This window comes from Biomphalaria glabrata, chromosome 3 (genome assembly GCF_947242115.1).
Source record: "Biomphalaria glabrata chromosome 3, xgBioGlab47.1, whole genome shotgun sequence".
NCBI classification, from domain to species: domain Eukaryota; kingdom Metazoa; phylum Mollusca; class Gastropoda; family Planorbidae; genus Biomphalaria; species Biomphalaria glabrata.
The window spans coordinates 30,853,521-30,880,389 of record NC_074713.1 but is presented as its reverse complement, the minus strand read 5'-3'; the positions used below and the strand labels follow the sequence as shown (position 1 = coordinate 30,880,389).

At 33.2% G+C, this 26,869-nt stretch overlaps 1 protein-coding gene and 1 long non-coding RNA gene across 10 annotated transcripts in view; one reads left to right on the top strand and one right to left on the bottom strand.

Moving 5' to 3' along the window:
• Positions 1-8,663: 8,663 nt before the first annotated feature.
• LOC129925235 (uncharacterized) lies at positions 8,664-14,655 on the top strand. Its single transcript, XR_008777043.1, has 2 exons — positions 8,664-8,875; positions 14,192-14,655. It is a non-coding gene; the product is annotated as an uncharacterized LOC129925235 (long non-coding RNA).
• Positions 14,656-16,810: 2,155 nt separating this feature from the next.
• LOC106057125 (transcription factor IIIB 90 kDa subunit-like) overlaps positions 16,811-26,869 on the bottom strand; it is a 63,885-nt gene continuing 53,826 nt past the window's right edge. For 8 of the 9 annotated variants that reach the window (XM_056024491.1, XM_056024493.1, XM_056024492.1 and 5 more), the window contains exons 13-19: positions 25,510-25,591; positions 25,273-25,331; positions 22,875-23,101; positions 22,630-22,690; positions 19,394-19,532; positions 18,734-18,838; positions 16,811-18,080 (exon numbers count right to left, since the gene is read on the bottom strand). In XM_056024491.1, the coding sequence (XP_055880466.1) occupies positions 18,031-18,080; positions 18,734-18,838; positions 19,394-19,532; positions 22,630-22,690; positions 22,875-23,101; positions 25,273-25,331; positions 25,510-25,591 (723 nt within the window). In that variant the 3' untranslated portion in view covers positions 16,811-18,030. The remainder of the gene's footprint in view (positions 18,081-18,733; positions 18,839-19,393; positions 19,533-22,629; positions 22,691-22,874; positions 23,102-25,272; positions 25,332-25,509; positions 25,592-26,869) is intronic. The other variant, XM_056024494.1, reaches the window with a different exon arrangement.

Below are 26,869 nucleotides of genomic sequence, written 5' to 3'. Positions count from 1 at the left end.
CCAGTTAGAGTTCTTGTATCATTGTTAGAGACTCTGGGCATGTAGTCTTGTTCTTCAAAGTTCAACAATGGACATTCGGGAATTGGAGGTGGACTTATGAGCGGTAGGGATGGGCTTGATGTAACTGGGGGTGTCCATGTTGAATGTTCTTGATTGTTGCTGGCTACTGGACTAGTAACTGGTTCTGTTGCATTCTGCATAACTTGCGTAACTGAGGTAGCCATGTGATTATTTTGGCTAACTTGTTCAGGTGCCAAATGTTCTTGTTGTCTGGACATGGATCTTGTCATTACTGCCAAACATTTTTGACCTTGCTCTATGGCATTTGTCCATTCAGTAAGTTCTTGAGGAGTGCATTCTTTAACTCCCTCTATGTTTTCAATGATTAGGTCCACTGGTAGATTGGGTGTTACTAATGCTTTTGTTTGACCACTGAAGAATGGTGTAGTAACATAAATGATGGCTTCAGGTAACTTGCTGACAGTTCCGTTGAAGGCAGTGGCTTGGACGTGGTTGCCTGTGAAACGGTTTGCGTGTACGAAGCGTTCATGTACTAATGTGGACGTGCTTCCGGTGTCACGAAGAACTTCCACCTTCTTGTCTCCTACAAAGCCTGGATAAAATTTGAGACCATTGGACTTTGCAATGACTGTCATAGTTGAATGCTCATTGTAATATCTTCTGTTATATGAGCTTCTGTCTGGCATATATTGTGGTCTGGAGTCCTGTGAATGACTTCTGTAGCGAGGTTTGTTATCTGGTTTATTATTTCCAGGTGCTTTGTTGAGATTGTATTGCTCTCTATTGCTATATCTTTGAGTTGGTGATGTGGGTCTATCAAAATTTTGATTTTTGGAGACTGCCTGTTTTTTCCAACATTCATGAGTTTGGTGACCCTTTTTATGGCAATATGAACATTCTGTGGTTCTGCTGCGGCATTGAGACGTGAAATGCCCTAGTTTATGACATTTGTTGCATTTGATTTTGTCATCTGACTTATATCTTGCATTTTTGTCTTGAGCAAAGCAGACAAAATTTTCTTCAACAGATGGTTTGACTGGCTTGTTTGGATAGGCTGCTTTATATTGTCTGATGATCTTGGTTAATGTCTGGATATCAGTAGGATTTTTCTCTATAATGTAGGATTGAATATCTTCTGAGTGAGCATGGGTGATGTTGTCGATAATAATATGTTGACGAAGAGCTTGGTAACTTTCTTCTATTTTGGCCATGGATACCCATCTATCAAACCACATTGACATATTAGCTACAAAAATTTGAGGATCATCATTTTGCTGTGGCCTTTCATTATAGAATTTCTTTCTATAGTTGGCTGAAGTTGCTCCGTATTGGCGCAGTAGAGCTTCCTTGATATCAGAGTAAGTGCTGCGTTCATTGATGGACAGTTGTGAGCAAATGTTGACAGCTTTTCCAGTCAATAGGGTGAGGAGTGAGCTCGACCAATGTGCTTCAGGTAGACCGGATGTTGTAGCTATTTCTTCAAATCTTATGAGATACGAGTCCATATTGTCAATGTTTTCGTTGAAAGCCGATATTTTGTTCATTAATCTGTATTTGTCAAACATATTTGAGTGACCTTGAGTTGGAATGCTTTCTTTATTTTCTTTATTTTGTTTTTCGAATTCCATTTTTTCTTTTTCATGTTGCCTTTGTTTTTCAGCTTCTTGCCTTTGTTTTTCAGATTCTTGCTCTTGATATTCTTTCTCTTCTTGGCGTTCTGCCCACAGGTCTGGCTTAGGAATTTGCTTCTCTTTTGCTAATTCCATCAATTCAAGGAGTCGTTGTGTTCTAGAACCGGAAGCCATATTTAATTTTTTTTTGTTAGTTTCTTGTATTGGAGCAAAATGTACAATATCTGGATTTTGGCTTTATCTCAGATATAATAATAATATAGTGACAAAGTTCTTGAAGCCTCAATTTGCTAATAATGCTTGACAGTAAAATTGTATTTCACTGGAGTCGTAAGCTTCGATATATAGATCTATTGAGCCGAGTACTTTTTTTACTGGTTTAACAGTTGGTTAAATCTGGTCTTCTGTTTACTTTGTGCCAGACAAATGATTATTTACTGGTCTTCTTTATAATGACTATAATGCCAGTTATTTGCTTTACTGGTCTTTTATATTGCCAGTTATTTGCTTTACTGGTCTTTTTTATAATGCCAGTTATTATGTATATTGGTCTTATTCCTTTGGCCAATTACATATATTAATAGATTTCGTGAGTTAGACGTAACTCTAACGAAAATCTTTATAAAAGAATTATCGATAACCAACTGACCTGTTAAACACAGAAATTCTGTCCTCCGTTAAATAAGAATGAAGTTCCTTTGAAGAGTTTAGAAATTGGTCCTAGATCTTGAATAAATTTCGTCAGAAGTTGTCCATAAACTTTTATTAGTCGGAGTGCCAGATGTCACAACGTGTGTTGTGGTGCCAGGGATTTCACTTGAATTAAAATAGTTGAATAAATGACGATCTAGGATTCACAATAAAAGATTCTTTGTTAAAACACAACTCTGGAACTTTATTTAAATATAAAACGTAAGTACAGCTTATGTACAAGTTACAGATCAACAAGCACGAAAAAACATTACAAAGGCTTTTAAATCAGAGCTCTTAGAAAACGCGACTGTCTACTAGGAAATTCTTTCATCGACTGGCGTTCTTTCTACTCTCGTCAATTCTCTGGCGCTAACTCTTTTAAAAAAAATGTCTTTATTTATTTTCAAATTAACCAATAGATTTGCAACATCGTAATTACGTCTCGGGTAAAACCTGAGGCGCTGTCAAGGATCTAGATTTGTGGGGTAATTCCTGAGGCTCAGTCAAGGGTTTATATTTCTATTTACACACAAGCTTTTAAATGTGAAATATACAAATAAATCTATAATGGCATCTGTGACATAATGTATTTCTTGCAAACTGACTGAAAAATATTTTTTGCACGCTATGTTGTAGGCGCCAATTTGTTCACGCTATTTTGTCGCGCTATTGTGTACACGCTACTTTGTCGGGGAGCCCATTCATTGCGCTTTATTAATGGACCCCTGTGACTGGTAGAAATTTGTAACCCCTCTTGACTTGGCTTATGAAATTTGGTGACTAGTTTGCTTTAGATTTTATATCGAAAAGGGAAGTTTTATAGTTAAAACCATCTGTGGGGAGTTTTAAACTAAAAAAATCTCTGGAGTTTTTTTTTAACAAACTCAAAACCCCTTAGCTACGCTCATACAATTTGGTGACTGTAGTTTGTTAAGGATAATATTGAAGAGGGGATTTTTAACCTCAAAACTCTCTGCATGATGGTTTATTTAAAGCCCTCTGGCTACGATCATAGAATTTTGTGACTGTAGCTTTCTTTAATTTTATATTGAAGAAGTCATTTTTAGCTTCAAACCCCGCTGGATGGGGGTTATAAACTCAAAACCATCTGGAGAGGGTTTAACTTAAAGCCCCTGGGGGGGGGGGGTTAACTCAAAACCCCTCTAGGCTACGCTCAAAGAAACCGGTGACTGTTGTATGCTTTAGAGGGGGTTTTATCGTTAAAAAAATTTGGAGGGGATTTTAAACTCGAAATCCACCTTGGCTATACGCTCATAGAATTTAGTGACTGTTATTTGCATTTTAATTTGTTTTTCACCCCCCCCCACCCCTTTTTAGAATGCGCTAGTGCAAATGATGATTTAACATCTCACCTAAAGTAAACTAAATTAATTAATTAAAGCAAAAATTCAGTCACAAAATTCCGCCCCCCCGCCCCGGTTTCATTGGGGGGGGGGGATGTTATATAAACATCTAGAACTAGATCTAGATTGCTGATTTAGAATTCTTAAAGCTTAAGGTCTAAATCTAGATCTACCTCTACATCTAGAGTCTAGTTGTCTAGAAATTAGATTTGCGTAAAAATCTAAGCAAAGCTTTGATAGGCCTTTAGAAGACGATGCGCAAAATTTTCCTGAACATTAATTTATTAAACTCTAGAAGCAATAAAGCCTTACATTCAGACATTCACGAAACCGATAGTCCTTTGATGTTGGATCTAGCTCTAGTTCTCTAGCAAAATGTAGGCCCTACATTTATCTATTTTTTTTTTTAACTTGAAAAAAATATAACGATCAAGGTAGAGTTTTCCCTTGTGGCTAACGAACAAGTAATTATTTTCTCAGCGATATACATCAACTTTTACATTTCTAAGAAAATCGTTAGAGTCGTTTTAGATATTAGTATTCAGCGAGGTTTCTCAGAAATCTCCATGAAATTATTGTAAAAAAAATTTTTTTAAATGAAAATCCTTTTTTTTTTCAAGTCAATACCTACTTTATATAACTTATAGACTTTATAAAATTCCATTAATAGTCCTTTAGATCTAGACTCATAAGACGATGCGCAAAATGTTCCTAAACACTAATTAATTAAACTTTTGAATAAATAATCATGAAATAATGTCTACACGCTTAAATACCCTGAGGCTATGACGTGAGTCCGTTCAAGATAACTATTTTCTCGTTTTCTAGCAAAATTAAAATTTATTTCTATTTTTACTTTGAAAAATTATAACGTTCGAACTAGAGTTTTCCCAGTGATACCAACGAGGCAGTTTTTTTTCCCGACGATATACAGCTACTGTATTTTTTGGAAAATCGTTAGAACCGTTTTCGAGATCCGTGTCCAGGTTTTTGAGCCCATCCACCCAGTTTCCGCGAAGGTATTAGTTGGATTGTAATCGTATTTTAATAAAAAATGTGTGCTAGTGGAAAAACCACCCAATGCAGTCGATACAAATTTTAATTAAGAATTTAGTTTGAAAACTTGTTAAAATTTGTTTTGATTTGGTAAACAAATATATGTCATTTATAAATCTGATAGGCCTATTAATCTTTTCAGGGCTAATGACAAACTATCTCCAGTTTAGATAGCTTAGAATAATTAACTTAGTCCTGTTTTATTTTGCTGGTTAATTATTACTGAACATGCTCTTCAGCTCGCGGTCAACCAATTTGCGTACTCTCTCGCCTCTTTTAATTTAACTATAAACCTCGGGAAAACAGATGCCATGGTTCAGAAACCACCCAATAAAATCTACCGTGCAAGATTTTAGACCCATTTCGCAACAATTAGGTTTAAGTGATCTTACCATACTTCAAACAATTGTGAGCTGTATGTGTGTGTATGCACTAGGGTTACGATTCTGTTACAAAAGCTGTAGAGTTATTTTCTTTACAAAATCAACTCAGTCTGTCTGATATAAAGTTTGTACACGTTATTTCTCCCACACCCGATCTCGGATTATGCTGAAATGTTGCTTTTTTTTTTCCTTTTACCTCAAAACACAAGAATCAATAAAAACGAAAACAAAAAAACACCAATTAGTTAATTAACTATTGGTATTGGTATCTCGAACAAGGAAAAGAAGCTTTACTAGACTGAATTGGTGGTATAAGCTGAGTTAGTCCCCCTTATAGGTCGCCACTCTAAATTGTAATGAACCATATATAACTTTATATTCTCTAGTCATAACAATCTCACTTGCAGAGTGATTTACCTGTCTGCCCGAGGAATGTCGTGAGCGATGAATTTGAATTCAGCACGATCACTTTTAAAAAAAAAATGCTTTTAAAATCCAATGACGAAAAAATCCGCCCAGATAACCCTTTCTTTCTATCCCCCCTCCCAACTGGTCTAGACTTGTGATAGGATCAAAACGTAGTGAGAAAGCTAAAAGCATGAAATAGCGCTAAACAAAAACAATTGGTAAAAATATTATTAATCGCACAGATGTATTGTTGTTGGTCTAAATCTATTACAAATTTAATTACATGACTGATCCAAACTAATTGATACAATTACACCTCGTATAAGCTTTTTTTAAAAAGTATTTTCGCTTAAGGGGAAAAGCCGCTATTAGGTTTGTGCAAAATGTCCGTCTGTCACACTCAGATCTCGAAAAAAAAAAAATTATTCCACCATGCGATGCAGCTTGAAAAGTTTAAATGCAACGGCTACTTTTGGTTTTCTAAAAGCAAACCGTTTAATTTATCAAATTAATTATGCAAGCGATTATTTCATATACCAATTCTAAAACAATACATAAATGTAAGGGAGATAATGTTCCAATTTTTTAACAAAGAAATACGATATATGTGTATTTTCAGTATCACTAAGTCAAATATATTTCTAAAATGTATAAAAAATGTTCACAACAAATATAAATATTGGTTACAGGTGTTGTTTTTTTCTGGTCAACTAACTGCTAAAATTAAAAGAAACATTAATGTTTGTTTATAAAGACTAAGAATGTACTTTGTATGTAAGTATCACGCACATTTGTTTAAAATGGACTTCTTATGCAGCGACTTTCGTGCAGTAACGTGACAAGTAGCAGCAAGACACGTAATAATCAGTTCCCTCAAAATTTTTTAAATAATCATATTATTTTTTGCGCTTTGTCTGTCGGTCGGTCTGTCCGTCAGGTTTAGATAAAAAACAATAACTCTAAAAGCTATTGAAAATCTGATTTAACCTTTAATGTTCCTCCCGTAACATGTTAGACACCTTATTTATAGTTTAGTTATTTAGCGACGCACCATAGAAGACGCATATTGAACGGGACTAGTGACGTTTGGGATATGTTGGGTTAGAGACCGGAAAATCAGTTAGCGATAGAATACTCCAGGGTAACGACGTGTTTAGTGACAGAGACTTCTACTGTGGCCTTTTATTAGAATAAATCTATGTGAAGTTGTTCATCAGTGTTGACTACATCTCTTCACTAGTTAAAACCGATGTTTCTTTGTTTGTCTGGCTTGTTGTTCAACTACACGGAATACACCCGAACAATTACACCCAAACGCCTGCAGAGTAATTGCGTTGAAATTCAACAGTCATCCATAGTTGACCTCAAGACAGCCTGAACAAGCAACATCACAGTGGCGACCCCGAACCTCGACGCCCGAACATCGAACCGGACCTCGAAGCTGAACGTTTACTCAGGTGAGGGTCGTGCACTCGAAGATATAAAGTTTCATCGGAGTACGGCTGAACACAGCATCATCGCAGAGTGACTTTGTTCTAGATCTACATGCAGTCGTCGCCTATTTGATCGTACGTTCAACGAGCCGTTAACTCAGGGTGACCTTCGTCAGGACAGTAATCATCGTAACGTCTGGTCTACTCAACCAGTATATTATCAACGCCTGATCTTCGTATGCCCAATCGACCTACAACCAGAGAAACCGTTCATTCATAACGGGTGAGAGATCGTTAGTGAACCTGTTGGACATATTTTTTCTTCGCTTGAGAAAACAGTCGTAGGAGCCACATCGAGTATCAAGTTTTACCTCGTCAGTTTTGAGAAGGACAGTTTGCCCGCTGTCAGAAGCATTGTGAGTACCGGTACTACAAGTTTGGTAGCTAACTAAATCGCTCTGTCGTCTTACCCTTTGAGAGATTCTTGTGGAGCAGTTTGCTCATTGAACCGGTTGCTTGCCACTTTTATAACGGTCACTGTGTTTAACCTTTGGAAGGTTAGTGAAATCGTATTTATCATTGCTGAACATTGATCTATTTAGTATAAGTTAATCTAGACCATATCTAGACTTGTTGATATTGAAGTAGTGGAAACAGCTACATCCACTTAATTTTGTTGAAAACCGTTAATCGTATAACGGAACGTCGTCGGAGGTGACCTTGGTCTCACCTAGTCTACATTGGACATTTTGGTCTAGTGAAGCAGCATACAACAGCAAACTTCGTCATACTACCAGAGTAGCAGCAGAAGCAGTGAACTATTTTAGAGAACCGTTATTCGTCAGCCCAGATCAAGTCATCGTCAAAGTCGTTAATCGTCAGCCCAGATCAAGTCATCGTCAAAGTCGTTAATCGTCAGCCCAGATCAAGTCATCGTCAAGAAATTCGTTATTCGTCAGTCGTCCAGATCAAGTTGCCGTCAAGAGACTGTTATTTGTCAGTAGTCGTCTACGCAAATCAAGTCGTCGCCAGGAGAACCGTTAACCTATTCGTCAGTAACTGTGTACACAAAGTCGTCGGAACTACACATACGGTCATCAACAGTCGTCGAAGAAACTGAAACATTTTGCTGTGGCATATCAGGACATCTGTGGCATTACGTGGGATACTCGACACGGATTGTATCCACTGGTAGCACCGGAGAACAGAGTCAGAACTGGAAGAGAGGCAGTGGAATTTGTTGTGATCTAGCATATTCGGGAGTCCGAACAAAGGGATCTTTCTTATCAAAAGCTAAGTGCCATTTTTCTTATTAGTATATGTTTAGATTGCCCTTAGAAATAGATTTTGTCTAAATTTGGTATGTTAGCCTGAGTAAAATTCAGGTGGTGGTGAAGCCTTAAAACCCGTTCGGGGTAGAAGACATAATTTAGATGAAAAGCTATATTATACGTTTAGGGTTGTGATTGTTTTGTTTGTGTAAACGTCATATCCGTTGTTGCTTAGTTACTTCGTGACGTTATCAATGTATGCCATATTGTCATATCCCAACCCATAGCGATAGTCTCATTTAATTATTTCATTTGTGTATATTATTTTAAATTATTTATTTTTATTAATTTAATTAGATCTGTATTTTTTTTTCACTTAATGATAGAAAGTACAGGTAGGATTCTTTTAGTGTAAATCAGACTAAAATAATTTTAGTTTGAGCGGTTAAAATCAAATATGATTTTGCCATGAGAATAATGCCGAAACTGGCATCGTAGTCAAACACTGTCGTCTGGCTAAATTTAGATCTACAAATTTTTATACATCTATTAGGTACATTTAATCATCTAGACTCTAATTTGAGAATATTATTATTAATTGAAAGAGGAATGAAGGTAGTACATTCTAGATATATATCTTGTTGAAGATATATTTGACATTGTATAAACATATTTGTTTCATATGGTTAAATAGAACCATAATCTACTCTAGTCTCTAGATCTAGACAGTCTTAGAGTCTACTGAGTACTCTATAGTAATAGACACTTCAGTCACATCAAATTTTAAAATTGATCATAGTTATTCATACTAATTATCATAGTGCTCTTGATAACTGTAGATCTAAATGGTATTATTATATATACTATAATATACTAGATTTAAATTTGTGTGATACTAGATCTAACATACAGATCTGAATATAACTCAGACTAGATTTACTCATTTACTAAATCTATAGATAGAGACATAACACTTAAAACTTGTATAAAAGTGTGTAAAAAACTTAAATATAAAATAAGTTTAAAGTATAGCCATAATCAATATAGGCTAATTAAAAATATATAAATTTGGGTGAAAATAAAATACAATGGCTACATCATCATATGTGGACCTTAAGGAGATTAAGGAAACAGCTATGCAGGATGGAAAGGCTATGGAGTTAAAAGGAAAGGACTTAGCAGATTATGTACAGCAAGTTGTGAGGGAAGAAACAGAACGTCAAAGACAAGAGATAGAAAGACAAGAAGAACATCAAAGACAAGAGATAGAGAGACAAGATAGGATCAGAAAGGAAGAATATGAGAAGCAAAAAGAGGACCAAGAAAGGCAGAGAGAACATGAAGCTAAAATGGAGAAGATGAGATTGGATGCAGCACAAGCCAGAGCTCAAACTGAACAAGGAAATAACACAAATAACTCAAATAATTATACCACTCAAAGAGACAACCCTAATTCACAAACATGGCTAAAGAGAAAAATACAAAGTTTTGATGAACAGAAGGATGACATTGGTGATTTCCTGAAAAGATATGAGGCAAAAATGTCTACATTTAATATGCCTGAAGAAGAATGGTCTGAAATACTGATAGACTTTGTTCATGGTCAAGCTCTAACAATATGTCAAAATCATGACCATCATATTGATGATAGCTATCAGGTTTTGAAAAGAGAGTTGTTGAATGCCTATGGTCATAATGCTACAACTTTCAGAAAGAAATACTTTGACAATATACCATCATTAGGAATAGAACCCCAAACTACCATTAATATGGAAAAGGATTTTTTCAATAAGTGGGTAAAATTAGAAAAAGTGACAAACTCTTATGAAGGATTAAAAAATTTTATTCTAGTGGACAACTTTGTAAATAAATGGGATCCTCAACTACAATCTTTTATTAGAGAAAGAAACCCAAAAACTATAGATGAAATAACAGAGATAATGAGAGTATACAAAAATGCCTATCCAAATAAACCATTTTCTGATAGGGATAAGAGCAAAGTAGATTTAATAGGATACACCAAAGAAAATGTTGATAGAAGTAGAAATAGAAACAGATCAAATAGTGGAAATAGAAAATATAATGAAATAACCTGTTTTAAATGTCAAGGAAAAGGTCATATAGCAGCTAACTGTAGAAGAGGGAATAGTAGGTCTGGAAGTAGAAATAGATACAATGAACAAAATAACAGTAGATATAGGAGTAGAGATAGGAATGACAGGGGAAATTATAGAAATAGGAGTTACAGTAGGGAATACAAAAATAAAGGTACAGATAGGGTATATTTCATGGAAGGAAATAGGAACAATTTTGCAGTGTACCCAGGGTTTGTAGATAGAATTCCGGTGGAATTAATCAGGGATTCAGGTTGTAACACTTTGGCAGTAAAAACTAAATTTGTCAAACCTCATTGGTATAAAGGGTTTACTAGGAAAGTAGAATTAGCAGATGGCACCGTAAGGGAATTTTAAGCTATAAGGGTATACATTGAAACTCCATTTTTCACTGGTTATTGTGATGGCATTGCAATACCAGAAATGAGATATGATATGTTAGTAGGAAACATAAAAGGAGTTAAAGAATGTTCAAGAAAAGAATTAGAAGACTGGCAAAACAAATACAAAAACATAAGACAAAATCATGAAAACATAGAAACACAAAATATAACAAGTATGGTAATAACAAGATCAATGGATAAACAAGATGAGAAACAAGAAAATACAATAAATGTAATAAGTAATGATGAAGAAAAAGAAACCAGTAATGTAATACAAATAGAAAATACAGATGTTAAGGAAAGAGAGATAGAAAATGAAACACAAAATAGTCTTGAAACACAAATATCTCAAAGTGAAAAAGAAACAATACCCACATTTGCATTAGAACAAATGAATGACAATATTATTGGGAAAATATATTCAAGAGTATTAGATAAAAACAATAATAATCCAATGGAGAAATTTTGTATAGAGAATAAAATATTATTTAGACAAACAAGTAATGATAACAAGAAAATAAAACAACTTGTCTTACCACAGAAATATTGGAAAGATGTTTTGATCATGACACATGATAATAATTTAGCAGGACATAGGGGAGTAAAGAAATGTTATAGGAATTTGTCAAAACAAGTATTTTGGCCCAAAATGAAAGCAACAATCAATAAATACATAAACTCATGTGACATATGTCAAAAGAGATCTAACAAAAGCCTAGTGAATAAAGCACCCATTCAAGAAATGGATGAACCTACAGAACCATTTCAGAAAGTATCTATTGATTTAATAGGTCCTTTAATTCAAACTGAAAATAATAACAAATACATTCTAACAGTAATAGACATGTTTAGTAGATACCCAGAGGCAATCCCATTATCAAATACAAGTGCAGAGAATATCATTAATGCCATAACTCAAAAAGTAATTACAAGACATGGTATACCTAAAATTATATTGAGTGATCAGGGATCTCAGTTTAAGTCAGAACAATTTAAGAAATGGACTAAACAATACAATATACAACACATATACTCTTCAGTTTACCACCCAGAGAGTAACGGTTTATGTGAACGGTATGGTGGTTCATTAAAAAGATCACTAACAAAAATAATTCAGAATAATCAGAACAAGTGGGATCATTACATTAACTATGTACTATTTGCTCATAGAAACAACATCCATGAAGCAACACAATTTTCACCATATGAAATAATACATGGAAGAAAACCCAGAGATGAATTAGATGTTTTTAAAGAAAATCTAATAGGCAATGAGAATAAATTAAATAATGACAGTGAAACAACAATCACAACAGAATTGAAAGAAATATGGACTCAAGCATATAACAACAATAAGAAGTACAAACAAAGTGCTCATGAGAATCTAAATAAGAAAAGACAATTGAAAACACTAGAAGTAGGAAACAATGTATTAATATTAATAAATGACCTGAAAAATAAAATTAGTAAACAATGGAAAGGTCCATTTAAGGTGATAAAGCAAATTAGTGATGTGAATTATCAAATTGAAATAAATGGGAAAATTAAAACATATCACATAAATAATTTGAAACTATATCATGATAGAGAAGATGAGTTGATACAAAACATTCAGGAGGAAATAGAAAATACATTTTCAGAAAGAGAAGAATGCTTGATGATAATAACAAATGAAAATCACAATGAAAATGATACTAAGGAAATACCTGTAATAGAAACAAAAGAGAATCAAACTTGGCAAAAGATTAATCTTAATAATTTAACTAAGGAAAAGTCAAAAGATATAACTAAAATAATACAGGAATACAAAGAAATTTTTTCCAGCATACCAGGAAAAACAAATATTATTAAACATGACATTAAAGTAACAGACCCAAAACCTATCAAGCTTAAGCCATATAGAATACCGCTACATTTACAAGACAAAGTAAAAAAAGAAATAGACAATTTACTAGAGTCAGGTATAATTGAACCATCAACATCTCCTTATGCTTCACCAATTGTGATAGCCAAAAAGAAAAATGGAGATATACGGTTATGTATTGATTATAGGAAACTTAACAACATCACAGAATTTGACCCATATCCAATGCCAAATATAGAGGATATTTTACATAAATTAAATGGAGCAAAATTTTTTACTAAATTGGATTTAACTAAAGGTTATTGGCAAATACCTTTAACAGAAAATGCAAAACCTTACACAGCATTTGTAACACCATATGGTATTTTTCAATGGAATTATATGAGTTTTGGATTAGTAAATGCACCTGCCACATTTAATAGAATGATGAACATGATAATTGGAAACAAAGAAAATGTTATTTGTTATTTGGATGACATATGTATTTTTAATAATAGTTGGGAGGAACATTTGGTAGATGTAAAAGAAGTGTTCAAAATAATAAAAGAAAGTGGACTTACAATTCAGGCAGAAAAAGTAGAAATAGGATTGGAGGAAATCATTTTCTTAGGACATAAAGTAAATAACAACATGATTAGCCCTATTGAAGATAACATAAAGAAAGTACTTAATATTGAAATACCTACAACAAAAAGACAAATTAAAAGCATATTAGGAATAGTAAATTATTACAGAAAGTTTATAAAGAACTTAGCAGAAATAGTGAATCCATTAAATGACTTACTTAAAAAAGGAAAACCTCAAAAAGTAGTCGGTAATGAGGAATGTGTGAAAGCTATTGACAGAATTAAAGATGTTTTTAGTCATGAATTAATATTAAGACTACCCGATAAAGACAAAATATTTTATGTCACAACTGATGCATCTGGTAATGCTATTGGTGGTTGTCTAATGCAGAACTATGATAACTTACATCCTATATTATATGTAAGTAGAAAATTATCAGAGGCAGAGAAAAAATAGTGTCATTGAACAAGAAGCCTTAGCTGTAATATGGGTAATTACTAAGCTAGAGAGTTATCTAATAGGAAGGAAATTCATATTATTAACTGATCATAAACCTATTCAGTATATACAGCAAAAGAGCATGAAAAACAGTCGTGTTTATAGATGGTTCCTAGCACTACAGGAATATAAATTTGAAGTGAAAGCTATTAGTGGATCTGTGAATATTGTAGCTGATCTATTGTCTAGAATGACATTGAAATGAAATAATGTTGTAAATAAACTATGATTATATTGAGTATGTAATATATATTAATATATTGGCACAACTTATATGTTATGGAAAAGGGAGATAAGTAAATTTGATGTTAAGCATTTGAAAGTAAGTATGGATATTTTTTTTGTGTGAATCATTTCATATATCATTGACGAAAGTTAGTTCTATGGAAAAGGGTGAGTATAAAAGAAAAATGGACAAAAGCGTATAAAAGGGTAGTAAGGAAAAACTTATTGAATGTGGAAATAAAGTCTATAATTGTTTTTTTGAAATATTGTATTTTATCAGATTACTGCCAGTGAAGAACATTTGTGAGTGTATGACGTGCCCATAAGATGCCACATTTTCTTTCATGATGAACTGTGTACTAATGAAGATGATTCTGGAATGTTATGAACATTGACATGAATATGAGGAACTGTCTGGTCAAGATGAAGATGTCAAGATTTTATGTTTGTTGTCTTCCCCTTAAATTGAAAATGCCCTTGTAAGACTTGACAGTAGTGGAAAAATATTGACATATTTTTTTTTCAAGGGGGGGAGGAATCTGTTAGACACCTTATTTATATAGGTTAGTTATTTAGCGACGCACCATAGAAGACGCATATTGAATGGGACTAGTGACGTTTGGAATATGTTGGGTTAGAGACCGGAAAATCAGTTAGCGATAGAATACTCCAGGGTAACGACGTGTTTAGTGACAGAGACTTCTACTGTGGCCTTTTATCAGAATAAATCGATGTGAAATTGTTCATCAGTGTTGACTACATCTCTTCACTAGTTACAATCGATGTTGTTTTATTCTATATGTATTGTTGTTCAACTACACGGAATACACCCGAACATCTATACCCAAACGCTTGCAGAGTAATTGGTTGACTTCAAGACAGCCTGAATAAGCAACATCACAACATGCACTATTTACATTAGATTTTTACCAAATATTTAAATTTTTACTACCTTTACTATTTTAACTGTGAATAGACCTTGATTTTAATGATATGACTATAGAATCTGGCCCTTGTTGTGTAGAGAGAGAGTAGTCCTTAAGGGACTGCAGGCACGACATGGCCTAAATTGTGCCTCAAATCAAAATCAAATCCTATAGTGCATGATTCCTAATTGTACTTTAGGGGTACAAACCTGTGCGAATATGAAAGGGGAAAAATGGATTGGTCTACAAAAGATCGATTCCATCTCAGTCTTAATTTGGATTATTTTTCTAGAAAAAAAAAAGGGGGGGGGGTGACATTTTAAATTTGGCACGCAGACGGCCACCACCCTCGTGGAGACCCTGAATTTCTTTATCAATAATAGGTTAATTAGTTTGTAACCAGTTTGTTATTAAGTTAACAGCAATGCCTGGTCGTGCGGTTAGCGTGATGGACTGATTATCTCGACGGTCCCGGGTTCATACCCTGCTCGCTGCCATCCACCATCGTCCAGCGGGAGGTTTGGACAAGGAAGTTAATTATCTTTAACTTTGAAAGAATATCCGAAACATGTAAAACAGAAAAAATTATTTCTTTTACAACAGCAAATAAATCTTTGAAACATTACTTTTAATTATCAAAATAAAATCGTCTTGAATATTCCTTGCAAATAGGCGGATCCGACAGGGATCCAATGGGGCCGCCTCTGAGTTTGTGTGATAACACTAACTCTTTGTAATCTTGTTTTTTGTTAGGTTTTTCTTTTTCATTTTATGTTAAGCCATTTAAAGTTAAGCTGTGATTTTTAAAAAATTAAAAGTAAAATTCCCATTTCACACCTTGTGATCTTTAGGTCATCTGTTTCTTTGGCCAATGGTTAATGAGCAGGGTGGCATGTGGTTAGTGCAATGACCAACCACCTTTACTTTCCCAAACTAAGTCTGGTACATATTAGATACATATCAGATGACTACTGTTTTACTAGACATGGTCTTATCATTGTCCAACATTTTCACAAATGAGAAAATATGAAACATAATTCTCCTGGCTATTGTTATGGTCAAGAAAAGTCACATTACACTTTATTCTTGACAAAGAAACTTCTTTTTATTGTGAACAAGAAGTTTAAAAAATAAAAAGATAGCAAAGAAAAAAGAAGACAAATTCTGTTCTTCTATAGTTGACTCCTACAATACTTACAAAGAGTTCAGTCATTTTAGTTCATTTCTGTAATCTTAACAGAATAGCACATAATTATATGGTATGTCTTGGTTTTTAAGGAAGGTCCTTTCTAATTATAATCATTGTTTGTGGTTAGGACTAAATATAGATGAAATGGAAACAAAAATTCTGACTATTTTTAAGTTACTTGTAAAACTGTAGAAATCCCCATCAATATCTAGTCAATAGAATTTATGTTCTAGACATTCATGACTCCTTATTGTTTTTTTTTTCTCTTGTTAGTTAGACAGCTGCCTTTAAAATGCTAAGTATTGTTGTTCTTGCCAACTGTCCTTCAATGTAAAGCTAACAATCAAACATCTATAAAAAGAAAACCACATTTTCTTAGAACTCAAACTAAACTGCACCAGTACTCATAATTGTCCTTGAACAAAATGTTCACTGCTACATATAAAGGTGTATGGTGCATGTTTACACACTGCTTAATACAGATCTGACATGGATTCTAGATGTAAAATCTAAAAAGATTGTTACACAATCCTCAATTAAGAAAGAGTCATGTGATAACTGATGATACTCCAGCTAAATCAAGTTCTTTGCACATACAAAAAAAAATAGCTTTCTAAATACAATTAGTTAATAATCAACTGAATTTCTCACTTGACCTAAATAATTGTGACTATATGAATAATAGATAGAGATTTACTGGTGTAATGTGCCATGGTAAACTATTCTAAAAAGAAACACAATAAACATAAGGGAAATAACGATGGACCAAAAAATAGTACCTAGATAATAATAATAATAATCTTTATTATCCGTAAGGAAATTTGTCTTACAATTTGTGCATTACACCAAACAAAAAACATTATAACTATAAGAAACCAAAGTGTACATTCACACCAGACTCACTCATAATTTACATGTGACAAAGTTTATACCAGATTGTTCTTATTTAATAATTTGATTGCCAGGGGAACAAAAGAGTGTTTGTGTCTGTTTGTCTTTGCTATCGGTGTCTTGTATCTCTTTTGTGATGGTAATACTCCATATTTTAATTTTTTTATGTACAGCTTATAATTTACAAACCCTAAATGATCTGTAACTAAACACCCTAGTCATGCACATTATTGCACATAATCATTTGTAAAACTTTTCTTTTCATTTATGAACATTACAGAATAAGGTTTTGGGATATTCTGTTTAAACATGTATGCTTTGGCATAGAAAACTAATCTGCATGCATGCACGTACACACAAAAGTAAGATCATGGTCTGAATTACTTTACATATTTTTTTTTATTGTGATGTCATTGTTTAAATACATTGAAATCAAGAATATATATTTACTTTCAGAAAACATCAAAGGATCATATGTGATAGTTTCTCTCCCAAGGAATGTTTAAGAGTAGTTTTAACTCTATTCACTTGCCAGAATGGTTTGTAAAAATATTGTTTTTTGTTTGGTGTAATGCACAAATTGTAAGACAAATTTCCATACGGACAATAAAGATTATTATTATTATTATTATTGTTTTACATTATGTTATTTATTATGTTATATGTGATTGAGTTGATTCCATGAATTTTAATGATATTTGACTTTATAGTTTGTACCTACACATCAGTCTCACATTTGAATGAAATTGAAAAAAATCATTTTGCCTTTATTATTTCAATATTGTGGTAGTATTACCAACATTCTTTCACACAAAAATGTTTTAGAAAGACCTACAACTACTATATTTGTTTAAAAAATAACAACATTCTATTCATTTAGCAATTTAAATAAAAGTTTTTAAGTACCATTTTACCAAACGTACATATTGTACACACAAGTCTCCTAGTTATAATAAACAAATATTTATAGAAATAAATAAACCTATAATACATATTTCTACATAAATTGTGGTTGAAAATGCCAGTCTCTACAAGAAATGTGTACATGGACCAAAAGATGAACTTTATATTACAGTTTATTTACAGGTTTTATAAAATAAAGCTAAGCCAATGCTAGTGAATGTCATAGCCATAGTAGTCATCCTCATCGTCATATGCTGAAACTAAAAGAAATATAATAGGCTAATTAAAATTTGCACTTATTCAAAACATCACATTAAAAATGTACGATAAAAACTATTAGAGAAGCTATGAGAATAAAAAAGAGACCAAATACTTTATACATAATTTCATAATGTTTTACTGGGGAAGGTGAGTCAATAGTTAACAAGGAAATCTACTTAACATGTAGAGTCAACAGTAAACTCCTAATGTTGTACAATGTGGTAGGAACTTCTTTTTTTAAACTATTGAATAAGAAGAGCTCTTCATGAATTGGAAGCTAATTTCTTTTTAGGGAAAACCTGATGTTTATATCAGCTCTTTTCAGTAGTATGTTTTTCAATAAATTTTTTAAACAAAACTGCTGATTCTGTAATGCATCAGGGCAAACCATAGAAATGGAATCTTTGGGGCTTTTTTTTTTTTTTTGGTTTCCAATCTAAATTTCATTAAAAGTACACATAATGTTAAACTAGATTAACTCTATCTTTTAAATATTTTTTTCTGTATTATAGCTTATTATGACAGCTAAAGCAATTTTAAAAAATCAGAAATTAGGGGTTAAATGTGTTAATGGTACAGCTGGTGTCAATTTTAGCTTTCATGGTAATATATTTAATCAGAGAACCAAGATAAAACCAGATAGAACCCTTACCTTCCTGACTTAGTAACTGACGAGCACTGAGTATTTTAGCACTGTCTTCATCCTCATCATATTCATCATCTTCATCCTCCTCATCTTCTACATCCTCTAGACCATCTTAACAAGAAAAAAAATTAATTTAAATTAATAACAAATGGTAATATTTAGATTCAAGTTTCTTTGATATTGATAATAAGATTTAAGTGTTCAAATCTGCCAGCTATTGCAATATGTTAAATAAAGAAAAGGAAAAAAAAACATTGACAATGTTTCCATCCTTTCAATTACTGCTGTACTTCCCTCAGATGACTGCTTGGGAAAGGGGTGGGGGAGAAAGAAGGGGGTATCTGGGGTATTCAGTGATAGTTAAGGCTGAGCAGGACGTATGATCTTTAAGCCCTCACAGCATATGTCCTCTTCCTATGACTATTTTAAATGAGCAACTTGTGTCTATGTAGCTTGGAATAGTTGATATCACTGAAAATGTGAAGATATTTGAGACAAATTTTACATGATCAATTTAATGGCTAGTATGTTTCAGACATTTCATTAGAAATGGAAGATTATTTGTCCTAGTCCAAACATTCTCCTGCAGGAAAAGAGTGATGATTTGATAATACACAGTCCAAGCTACTATAAAGATCAACAGCTAATAATAAATGACAGACTAACCATCTTCTTCTAATGGTAACACAGAAGAATTCTGGTCAATAATAATGACTGGCTTCAGTTCTTCTTGTGTGGTGATTTTTGGTTTCTTCTCTTCTATTTCTCCCTTATCTTGTAGTCTAACTCTCTTGTTGCTTGGTTTCTACAAATAAATACAAGAAAAGCAAAAATTTTAAGTCTAGAGATTTTGTGACATTTTTTGCATCCACTTCTTATTTTCTGATGGAATGATTAAAGAAAAGTGAACACATTTTTTTGGACACTACTGTAATAACTGAAGGAGGCAACTCAAAGAGGCAATGATATTTCTTTACACAAGGACATCACAGATACGTAAAACATGAGCTCTTCATGAGCTCTAGACTAGGGCAGAACTTGTTCTCTTCCTTCTAATGTCAACATCCTTCTCAGTCTAGTCTCTAATAGTGCACACCATCTGCACTATCTTGGATGGCGGTGTGCAAGACAAGGTTATAACACAATATTATGAAGCTGATTTTATATTTTTGTATATTATATATTATGCAGTTTCAAAGAAATACAAAAGAGAAAAGAAAACTTTAAAAAAAACAACAGTTTTATCAGTGTCAGGTCTGGAAAAATATGGTAGGTTAATTCTGAAAAAGACAATACCTTATTATTCTGAGCCGAGTTACAAAATGAGAAAGAACCAATGGTTCTTGAATAGAGGTTTCAAAGTGCAGTCAGTACAATTTATAAAAAAATATGGTCATAATGCAGAATGGTTCACTAATAAGTTGTGACAAAGATACTTTGAAAAAATGTAATCATAAACAAATTTCTGGTTTCAAGGTTTCCTAACAGGATATGCCATTTCAGATGCAATTTAAATATTTTCTTTGTTAGCTGCAGAATGTCTAGCAGAATTTATTAGATTTATAAAAAATTTCTTGTTACTAAAATGAAGTTTATTTTAAACCAAATAATTTTCTCTAAAGCAATCAGTATTATAAGAATGATGTACGGTTAAAATTACAGCATTAAAATACATGTTTGATGTACCTGATAAACATTGTTTTTTTTGCTTACAAAGCTTGTATCAACTCCCTTTGTTAAATATTTAAAACTTTTTCTTATTTTTAGCGGCCCCCGAAAGGGGAAAAGACACTAATAGTTTTAGGTGGCCTGTCTGTCCTGTTTATATCTCAGAAACTAGAAGAGAAAACGAAAATCATGATTTTAGATCATTCAAAGTTCTGATGCAATGGCTAATTTTTTCTATTCTGAAAGTGAACCATCGAATTTTTTAAAATTATATATGTAAGCTGATTTTTCAAAAAATTACACCACTTTTCAATGAAAAACTTCAGGGGAAGTAAGTCTTTTAAAAAGGTCACAGACTTCTTCATTAATAAATCAAGCTTCATTCATAGATTTGAGCATTGGTACAAAAACAGTTGCATCTAAGGTCACAATAGAAAAAGTATCAATGGATTATTATAAAATAGATTTTCCATTTATTTACTAACTCATGGAATAGAATACTGATTTAAATGTTGCTTTTAAAAACAATTTTAATACGAACTTCATTTTAGTTATAAGTTCAAAAATAATGAACTACTTTTGTAGCGCGCAGTTTTGACATAGGCCTATCCTCATTATAGGGGCCTACACTTGACAGTCTAAATAAGACTAAATAGAGCCCAGATCTAAATATATTTATAATAAATGTATTAAATCTAATAATTTGAGCAAAATTTTAATTATTAAGGCAATAACTGATCTTCTGACAGCTAAAGGGTGTAGATGTATTTATTATGTAAATAATAGTATTACATTAAGAAATGAATCGAATATGAACAGCATAGTTCACCATGGGTAATGGCATTACCCAGCAACAAAACTTACAAAGGCCTACTATTCATACATTGGCATAGGTCTAGTAATTTTAAGATTAAATGTGTAAATTCATAGAGTTCTAGTCTAGATATAGTAGATCTAGAATTAGATTCAGATCTAAAACTAGGTCTAGAGATCTAGCTAGATCTTAGTCTAGTTTGTATGACAAATGACAATGGAGATATTTATTTTATTTTTGCGAGGGGAATGTCTGGTCCAAGTAGGCTACTTCAAGTCTTTCAAAGTCATTTCTAGTTAGCTCATACCTAACTAAAATAAGTCAAGACTTTTTTTTCGTGTTGCCAATTTATCTAATTTTGTAAAAAGAATAAATCTTTTTTAGTTTCTCTTTATTACATGTAACATGTTATTTATTGTGAATGTATGGATAAGGTTAATAATTATTATTTAAAAAAATATTAAGTGTACGCTAAATGAATATATGGAGATGCTGTGGCTGAGTGGTAAAGCACTTGGAACCAGAAGTCCTGTGTTCGAATCCTGGTGAAGATTCTAGGCAGATTACTTTGGGGGCCGATTTTGAGTTTGTGTTTCCACACAAATTATACCTTGAGTGTTTTCTAAAAAACTGACATGGCACCAAAACGTCATAGCATCAAAATATTCAAAAAGATATAGATTTATTTCTTTTTTTAGAGCAAGAACTATTATGATTGTGCTGTTTGCATGTGCAAATAAGACTACTTTACTCTGTAACACTGTCTTACCCTACATCTAGAGCTACATTTCTTCTAGACCAAGATCTAGAATTTAGAATACACAGAATTGTTACTGAATTAATTTGAGGAATTATTCACAGACTTTTTAAAATTATAAATGTACTTGATCCTCTTTAAAATCAAAAGATATGTGTGATTATTTGTGGAACTTGAGTATTTTTTCTACGATTGTTTCATTTTGATTTTGTTTGTAGATTAGAATAATTACATTTTTAATGACAAATAATGCACATACAAAAATCCCACTAAATATATCCGCAAACAAAAAAAAATTAAGATTAATCAAAGAAAATGAACAGAAACACAAACACATGGATGCCCAAAATGATGAGCTTCATTCATTAAAACCAACACAACATAAAAAACATTTTGATGTGGATTTGCATAACAAAATATTTTGGGAAAAACAGTTTGACACATAAAAAAATATATATATGCCAGCTTTACATACTGGCTACACCAGTTAATTTGTTCCAAGGCTATACATTTGTTTAATTTAACCAGAAAATAACTTTTTTTTTTAAACTTCGAATAAGTTCCAGTATTTGGATCAAACCAACATTTTGAATTGCTTACATAATTTTCTATACTGATAAGGTCAAAACTAAAATTTCAATAAAAAATGCAAAATAATCGTACCTTAACTTCATTGATCTCTAGACCTGACTTCTTCAACCTTAAAAAAACAAAATACAAATGTCTAAATAATAAGACTGCAAACATGTCAGCATACATGTAATAAAGGTTACCACTTAGTATTATTATTATCACTGACAAAAACTGACAAAGTGGTATTTTGTAGGAGATGTGTGTGGGCAATGATTAATAAAACTTAAAGACAAAGCGTGTAAATTATCTATTTATTCATTGAAGGCAAAAGCTACCTGTTATCCTTTTGTACTTCCTTGACATTATCATCTAATATTTCAATAGGTGTTTGAATGACAGGTTCACTCTGAGATGGAAAAGCATCTAGTGTATTAAGGACATTGTAGTTGATCTTATCTGAGAACTTCTTTTCTCTCATGTCTTTTTTTAGTATCTCCATACACTCCGCCAACTCTGTCTCTAAGTCATAGCCACCTTTTTTTTTCTTTTTTTTTGTCTTGGGCTAAAAAAATATAATATTTACAAATAATAACATTTAAAGTAATTTAAATAATAAAAAAAATATTTAAAATACATCATATAACAGCTCTGTATTAAGTTTAACATTGAAAACTAGAATTTTTGAGTTTGAAACTTTAGTGCTGAAGCAAATATTGAATAAAACCGACATATATCTTAAAATAGCAGCATTCACATACAAATTCTATATCAGAGTCAACACATATTGAAGCCCATGGTTCTTACAAACAAACAATTACCCTGTTTAAATTTAAATACCTGCTGACAGAGCATTCCTCGATTGAATAATTTATTATGGAAAGATGATTACTCAAACTCATTTTAGAAACATTTTTGTAATGAGCGATTGAGTAAAGACTACCAATCTGAAGAGTTGGTAGGGATTGAAATAGAAAGTCTCTAAAGTCCCCCTAAAGTCTAAAAAAAAACTGCAGCTTATGTCGTGTCATTTTACATCACATCTTTTGCGTAAAACTATTGGCCTATTATTGGCTTGGAAGAAAGTCTTTGCAGTTTTACTTTTCAAATGGTTACATTCAGATATTTAATATTGCAATAAGTATATCCATTATGGCTTTAGTATGAAACATCAAGTGATGCAAAATCTATAGGGTAAAACGTGCACTTTGTAACAAAGTAAAATGCAATTTTCTCCTAAGAGACTTAAAAACATTCGATAGAAGCTTTTCCGTGAGGCAACTTTGTTACACCTACCACCTTTCAGCTCACTAAAAAAAAGATTGCCTTTGGCATCCATTTGCCCCCCATATGGGATACATGACGTGCCCAGCATAGCTGTTGGACTAGGACTTTAAGAAGTCCATAACAGCATTCGCAACAACATTGCTATTAGTAGTACAGTCTTGCCCCTGTATGTCCATGATGGAGTGCAAACATCTTTGGTGAAAAGTGTTCAAGAAGTCTGAGTTGGTTTCTATATTGTCTCCATGTCCTATATAGAGGAGTTGAGAGAACCACAACTTGGTAGACACTGATTTTTGTAGGCAGGCGGAGCGATTTATTTTACCACACTCTCACTTAGAAAGCACTACTGGCCTAGATCAGATGGTTATCAACCTCCCTTAAAAGCAATGCGTAATTTGCTTCCCAAAAATGTAAAGTGGTCTACCACGTTAAGAGGGTGTCCTTCACTGTTATCTTTGGGGATGAGTAAATTTTATTGGGTGACTTCTGGAACATGACTTCTGTTTTTCCAAGGTTTATAGTTAAACCGAAAGAGACGGCACCGTTCGCAAATTCCTTGATCGTGAGCTGAAGATCATGTTCAATGTGAGCAAAGAGGTCAGCAGCTGATCTTAGCAGGATGTTATAAAGAAAAAGTAAAGGATATTTTGTGCAACCAGGTACCAAAGTAACATCTACTTAGACCACGTGAATCTCCATAAAATATCTTTAAGTCAGTATTGTCATCGGGCCTCTGGGTAGTGATGCAGGAACTGTGGTTCGAGTCCTCCTTAGGGCTCATTTATATTTTACAATATTTTATTTACCTTCTTCTCTCAATAACCTTGTACCTTTGTACTGCTATTATATGTTAGATGTAATGTTTATTCATAATTTGTTTTAGCACTATGTTTGCGCTGGATGTGGCAAAGTATGTAGGTCGCAGCTGGGACAGCGTAGCCATGGGAAATACTGCATTCCTCATTAATCTTCGGACTCGAAGACAGGTCTTATTATTACTATTAAAAACTTTAAACTTCATTTATGTTTCAGTTCAATTGCTACCACTTCTTAGCTATCTATATATAATTTATTAATGTCATCTAGTATTGTTAGAAAGAGATAGATGCAATTTAAATTAGGGTCTTTGTTAGAAGCCTCGGGCTTCAATATGCGTTGTCCCTGAATAAATAATTGTTTGCTAGGACAATTATGGAGAAATGAAGGCAGGCTCTAGGAGGGGTGCGACCCTGGATAGCGATGTAGAGGCCAGGTTACAATAATGACTTAGAGACTTAAAAGATCTTTTACTAGACAATGCTGACATATATGTCATCCTGGCATATGTCGAGTTTTGGCATATTTTTTTCACCTTCTTTCAATAACCTTGGTACCTTAATGCTTCTATTATATGTTACATGCCTTTTGAATTTCAGTAGTCTTCACAAATTTTAGCTGCTCAATACTCACATTTTTTTCTTTTCTTTTTGCTGTAGCTTCTTCTTTAATTCTTCTTTTTTCTTCTCTGTCTATAATTACAATAAGAAATAGAAAGTGATCAGAAACAAACATTTATTTACAATTTTTTATTTCGTTTGCACTATTGAGAAATATAAAGAATCCCAATGTCATCAATTTTCTATTGCAAATGTTAGTTAAAGAATGCTGAAAAAAAAATGTTTTAGTAATATAAACAGTCTATTATACCTCTGACAATTTCCATATGAGCCCCAAACTCTAAATCAAACCATTTAGCTTTGTGACTTGCTTCTTCTTCAGTTACTATCAGCTGATCAATGTATTGAAAGAAAATATTTTTAAAAATTGAACATGAGATATACTTAATTTTACAATAGCAAATTCTGTTATTTACAAAGACCAACTGTTTAGCCAGCCTGATCTCTAAACACTTCCTTTATTAAGCTCCTAAATTTACTTCATAAATTGGTAGCTCAACAAAAGGTATCATGTTTCCAGTTTAAATCCTGTTTAGTAAAGTCCTGCAAACTTTGTCAGATACTTAATAAATATTAAGATAGTTAATGATTGTACTGGCCACAAGCACTAGCCATTCATTGAAACATTCAGGGACTTATGTACTTACCTCAGACAACTGACTATGTGGGTGAGTAAAATAAACTCACATGGGGGGGTTGAGTAACATAAACTCACGAGGGGGGTTGAGTTTGTATCCCAACTCAAGCTGAGTTGTGTTTGCTGAGAGCCTAAAGATAGCCCAGAAACCTTATCCCAGTAAGGGTTGGTTCTGTAAGGTTGTTATTGCCAGAAGTCATAGTTGATATAAGCAAAATGCTTCCAATGGCATGCATCTCAAATAGCTTCTGACAACCAGCATAACTCCTAGCCTTCATGTGTTGCTCAGATTTTGAGTTCGGTGGAACTGCTAGCACTGACAAGCAAGCAACTGGCACCAAAACCAGTAAGCTTCGAGCAGGAGAAGCTATTTTAGTTTTGGCTGACTACCCACCTTTACACCTATTCCTTAGTCTGTTGGACCGTTGGGGCACAAAGCAAGACCGACATTCTTCATTCGTATGTCTTTTGCCTTGTTTAGAACCTCTTTCAATGGCAGGCCCGTCCATTCTTTAATGTTGTCCTCACATCACTTTCTCTGTCTGCCTCTTCTTCTTTTTCTCTGAAGGAAGGTCTTTGCGAGCAATGAAGATCTTGTAATATGGCCATAGATTTTAAGCTTGTGTTTTTTTACTATAGTTAGCAGGTCATCGTGAGGTCCGATTGCTGCAGTAACCCTGTCTCTAATCTCTTGGTTTGTGATGCGATCTTTGAATGTGATACCAAGGATCCTTCTGTAGCATCTCAATTCCATTGCTAGGATCCTCCTCTCTAGCTCTGCAGATAAGCATATAAAAATGTGGCCATGACCAGGGAGCACATCAGTCTAATTTTGGTGCCGAGGGTTAAGCTTTTGTCTTTCCATATTATTTTATGTTTTGAAATGGCTGCTGTTGACTTTGCTATTCAGGCCAATAGATCGGGTTTCGTTCCCTCATCTGAGACAACAGCTCCGAGGTATTTGAAGCTGCTA